The 5,449-nt window shown below is 40.2% G+C and overlaps 1 protein-coding gene across 1 annotated transcript; it reads left to right on the top strand.

The window, feature by feature from the left end:
- Positions 1-502: 502 nt before the first annotated feature.
- On the top strand, positions 503-4,334 carry LOC103521513 (activating signal cointegrator 1 complex subunit 2; the record flags this gene model as incomplete). Its single annotated transcript, XM_026832164.1, has 2 exons — positions 503-703; positions 4,076-4,334. Coding segments are annotated over 2 exons (460 nt in total), but the record flags the coding sequence as incomplete, so codon positions are not given.
- Between the last annotated feature and the right edge of the window lie 1,115 nt (positions 4,335-5,449).

The raw sequence follows: 5,449 nt of genomic DNA, 5'->3' as shown, positions 1-5,449 counted from the left end.
ATTCCTGAAGAGCCTGTTTGTGCAACGTATGCCAAGTCAATATAGGCCTATCCTTGCTGCTAACATCAACCTTGACATTCTAAGAATTAATGTGTCTCCATGTCTCTCAGAATTTCAGAAACGATAAAGTTTGAGCGAATTCAAGAAAAGACACTATACTAAAAATAAATAAATAAAAAAAAAAAAAATGTTTCACCGCAGTTATTATTTCGTAGCAATGAAATAACTGCTACATTACTATTAGACTCGTGTGGTCTGTGTCATCGCATGCCCATCCCGTAGTATGTCCCTCATCATATGGGCAGTAAGAGACACAATACTCCCCATTTAGGTGCTGGGTCAACACGAGAACACCAGAAAGTAACGCCTCGAAATTTTTGCTATCAAACACCTAATCCAATTTCTTTGTCGCCCTAGTGCAATTTCTTTTGTCAAACCAGGGACCTTCTGAACAGCAAGTGCGTTACCACTCGACTAACTGTGCCCCTTTCTTTTATTTCAGAGGTGATAATGAAGGCGACATCAAGTCTCTGCTCAATGACAAAACACATCGGCGCGAAATGAAAGAATTCTACAGCAAGATAGGAGTAGAAGATATTAGAGAAGCCAATGAACTAGCTTATGATGATGAATATGACGATAGTTATGATGGACCTCAAGATCTAATACATGTAGATGTCATACCTGAAGATCCAGCCCTCAAGTAAGTAGTTTATAAAGAATTCTATAGTAAGAAAGGAGTAGAAGATATTAGAGAAGCCAATGAACTAGCTTATGATGATGAATATGATGATAGTTATGATGGACCTCAAGATCTAATACATGTAGATGTCATACCTGAAGATCCAGCCCTCAAGTAAGTACTTTATGGATTGCTTCTGGTATTAGTAGATTTATTGATTTTGCGGAAACGCTCAAAATACATAAATTTTTTGATCCCAAAATTCCAATACTTAACTAGTATGGTGTTCTGTAGTAAAACTCAAGTAAGTAGTTTATAAAGAATTCTATAGTAAGAAAGGAGTAGAAGATATTAGAGAAGCCAATGAACTAGCTTATGATGATGAATCATTGTAAATTTAAAATTTTGGTCAAGATCTATCTTCTTCTTCTTCTTCTTCTTCTTCTTCTTCTTCTTCTTCTTCTTCTTCTTCTTCTTCTTCTTCTTCTTCTTCAAGAAGAAGAAGAATCATCCCGAAGAAGTTTGTATTAGCTTAGGGATTATCTTACATGTTTTCTATTGTTAAAAATATAATAAATTTGTTCAGTTCAGTTCAGTTCAGTTCAACACCTTTTCCCACTCAAGTGGGGTCGGCGTTTCTCGCCGGCCTCTTCCAGTCAGCCGCGTTGTGCACTTCATTCCCCGTTAGGTTCTTTTCCCGCAGGTCTTACTTATGCAGTTATAGTGGCGCTACCTAACGGACGAAAAAAACAACTGCGTAAAGTCTGACGTCACACATATTTGAACTCTTTCATTAAAGTACTTGTCCGAATCGGAATTGAGAGCGCTCATTGGAGAAATCCGGGAAATGCTGCCCAATCTGGGCGAAGGATTTATACAGGTAGGCGTGGCTTAATGTAAGAATTGAGAGCGCTCATTGGAGAAATCCGGGAAATGCTGTACTATTCAAGAATTATGGTTGAACAAACTCATTTGTTCATCATTCTTCTTCTCTTATGTGAGGGTAATTTTATGACCTCAGATTTGGATTTTTCCCAACTTTTTACATAGGAATCGACCATTTATTTATAGTTTTTACCCATTTGCAACTGCTCCATTATGGTTGAACAAACTCATTTGTTCTTCTCTTATGTGAGGGCAATTTTACTGTCGTTAGGTCTTATTCTTTTCTATTACCATATTAACCATGTTTTCGTCTTCTCATTTCAGAAATGTCTACAACACTACCAGAATAACGTAGAAGTCACTCTGAATCACATTCTACAAGAAACACTGCCTCCCGATCTATCGACTATCGATAGACAACTTCCTTACATTCCTCCTGAACCTGTAGAGGTAAGCTCGTCTGGTAACCGGGAGGGTGTGGGTTCGAGTTCCAACTGAGGCGTAGAGTTTAAATAGAAGCGGAGAAAGAAGAAGACGATGATTATTTTTTTTCTCTTAAAAATCTTATTGTCCCGACATCGAAGAGAAAAATATAACAACATAAAGCCAGGTCAGGCATAGAAGGCAGCTGTTATAAACACTCGCCAGCTGGCGGCAGTTAATCTAAATGCAACACGGGAGGGTGTGGGTTCGAGTTCCAACTGAGGCGTAGAGTTTAAATAGAAGCGGAGAAAGAAGAAGACGATGATTATTTTTTTTTTCTCTTCAAAATCTTATTGTCCCGACATCGAAGAGGAAAAGATGACAACATAAAGCCAGGTCAGGCGTAGAAGGCAGCTGTTATAAACACTCTCGCCAGCTGGCGGCAGTTGATCTAAATGCAAAATCATTGTAGATTTAAAATTTGGACTGAAGATTGTAGACCTTCAGTAGTCTACAGTCTTCCTCTTTCTACATCCTACACCTACTTCCTACAAGTCAGATAAACAGCAGACTTTGAAACATCACTCATGTAAGCGCAACTGATCTATTCTGAAGATTGTAGACCTTCAGTAGTCTACAGTCTTCCTCTTTCTACATCCTACACCTACTTCCTACAAGTCAGATAAACAGCAGACTTCAAAAATTTCGGCCGCGCGTGGCTCGCCCCGAATCGGCTTTATGGGTTTTGCGGCCCCCATTAATAATTTTATTTAAGAATTTTCACGATTCTAAGCAATGTACAGACAAATCTACAATTTTATTTATATAGATTATTATATTAATAATTTTATTTAAGAATTTTCACGATTCTAAGCAATGTACAGACAAATCTACAATTTTATTTATATAGATTATTATTTTTTTTCCAGGTCGTTCAAACGAATAGGCAACCAAATCATAGCAATGTATTTGACGACGTCATCATGGATATTAAGAGTGTTCACATAGGCAAACGGTGAGTGGTACAGTAAGAATTACATTCCCAAGGTCCCGGGTTCGATTCCCGGCGAGGCCTTTGGATTTCCACGCCATACCATGCACTCTGTGAGGAAGAAAACAGTTGTATCAACTACAGCCTAAGAACCAATTTCTGTCTCCATGTCTATCAGAATCTCAAACGATAAATTTTGAGCTACTTCAAAAAAAGACACTAAACTCAAAAAAAAAAAACGAGTGTTTCACCGTTGCGCCGTTTTTATTTGGTAGCAATGAAACAATTGCTGCATTAGACTCATGTGGTCTGTGTCGTAGCATGCCCATCCCGTAGTATGTACCTCATCATATGGGCGATAAGAGACCCAATACTTCCTATTTAGGTGCTGGGTCAACACGAGAACACCAGAAAGTAACGCCTCAAATTTTTTGCTATCAAAAACCTAATCCAATTTCTTTGTCGCATTGGATATTCTGCAACAAGCCGCCCCACATCTTGTGTATCCTTTATTTAAGAGACTTGGCCAATGCTATATTTTGTCAAAATAAGTCCGATTTTGCCATGCTTTCTTGTGCCATATTTTGGCGAAAAAAGTGCCATTTTGCCATGCTTTTTAGAGCCATATTCTGCCGGTGTCTGGGTATAAATAGATAAATTGGTTTGGCGTGGCGTGGCCGACCATCCCTATTTACCCGGGCTTGGGACCGTAATTACGAATACACTGGCTTGTACACCCCTTTGGCTAGGTTGTGTAGTAACTAGTAAGTGATAAAATAAATAAATAAAGATAGGAAACTCGAAAATATATCGTACCCACAGTCTCTTACAAACAGAGAAACCAGCCACATTTCGCTTCTTTTTCATATATAATTTCCCATTCCGATTTCTGACTATTGTGACAAATTTCTTAACTCCTCCCCCATCGTATACAGAGATATGGCCAAGATAGACTACCTCCTAGAAGTGGTCACTATGTGTTGTAACAGTAAAGTGAAGAAATCCAACGCCCCGAGTGAGGCAGGAGATAGCAGTGAAGAGGAGTTGAATCAGATACGACCTGTTCATAATTCTACCTTTTTTCTATTTCTCAGACGTCGCGAGATCGTAGTGCCGCGTGTACTACGGGCCCCGGAAGAGAGGACTGTCCAAGACGAGTCCTCGAGTGAAGACGATCAATACGAGGGTGGCCCGCGCCCGCTAGACTTCTGTCAGAACCCGGAGGAAATGAGGGCCCGCGCTGAACAGAGGCGAGCAGCTAGACAGGGCCAGCGCGGCGGAGGGGGCGCTAAGGCCCCGCCCACACGGGACGTGAAAGGTAAGTATCGGGACCTATTCCTGAAATGTTTTTAGACTTTTTCGATTTGACAAGGAAATGTAGCTCGGATTTTAAGGACCCCCCAAACGCCCAATCTGAAGGGCCCTCTAAAGTCAGATCGGTTTGAAATCCGTTGATCAAAAGTCCTTTAACTGGTGAACAAGTTAAACATGTTTACCAAATTTCGTCAAGATTGGACTTTAAAAAAAATGGCGAAACTAAGAATTTATCAAAAAGGATCTCTATGGGGTTTTGGAACATCCCATTGGCCCCAAAATCCAATGAGGAAATTCCTTATTGTAATCAACACGCAAGTTCAATACCAACCAAGGCATGGTTTTTTTGATCCTGTTGAAACTTTGACCACTTAATATTGAAATGAAACTCCAAGGTTGTGAGAAAATGTCTAAAGGTCCAAACATAGTCGACCGGCCGTCGCGTCAATCGACGGGGGAAATCCAGTGTGGACGGTTCAGTCGAAATCGATCGTCGGCCGGCCGACTATGTGTGGACACAACCTCGCCTAGTGGTTACCTTCCACTCGAAAGTCTATTGTTGTTGTTATTACTCCACTCGAAAGTCTATTGTTATTAACATAGTCGACCGGCCGTCGCGTCAATCGACGGGGGAAATCCAGTGTGGACGGTTCAGTCGAAATCGATCGACGCCCGGTCGACTATGTGTGGACACATCTTTTTTGGACACAACCTCGCCTAGTGGTTACCTTCCACTCGAAAGGTTATTGTTATTACACACTTTATCTTGTTTACATTGTTCACGTATTTCTGACCTTCTGATGGTTCAGGTTGAAAGCTTACCTGTTAAGCATAAACTGCATTGATAACTCAGAACTTCCCTAATTACGTGTAGCTAGTGGCTAGTGTAGCTATTATTTTTATTTTCATACGTCATGTCCTTAGTAAATAGATGGGTCGATGCATAGACTATGTTATCTCTAGAACATAGAATAATAGGAAACTTAAAGTTCAATTTCATTTTTAATTTAACAAATCTGTCTGAAAAATATGCTGTGTCGTTTTGGCAACCCAAACTTTGGGCAGTCGATCAACAAATTTTAGAGCATCTCCAGCCTAGTTAGCTTGGTTGGTACTGGTAGCGCACCTGCCTTCTAAGCGCTAGATCACGGGTT

Source organism: Diaphorina citri, unplaced genomic scaffold (assembly GCF_000475195.1).
Source record: "Diaphorina citri unplaced genomic scaffold, Diaci psyllid genome assembly version 1.1 scaffold5361, whole genome shotgun sequence".
Lineage (NCBI taxonomy): Eukaryota > Metazoa > Arthropoda > Insecta > Hemiptera > Psyllidae > Diaphorina > Diaphorina citri.
Note: the sequence above shows the minus strand (reverse complement) of the source record. Positions and strands in the feature narration are given on the sequence as shown.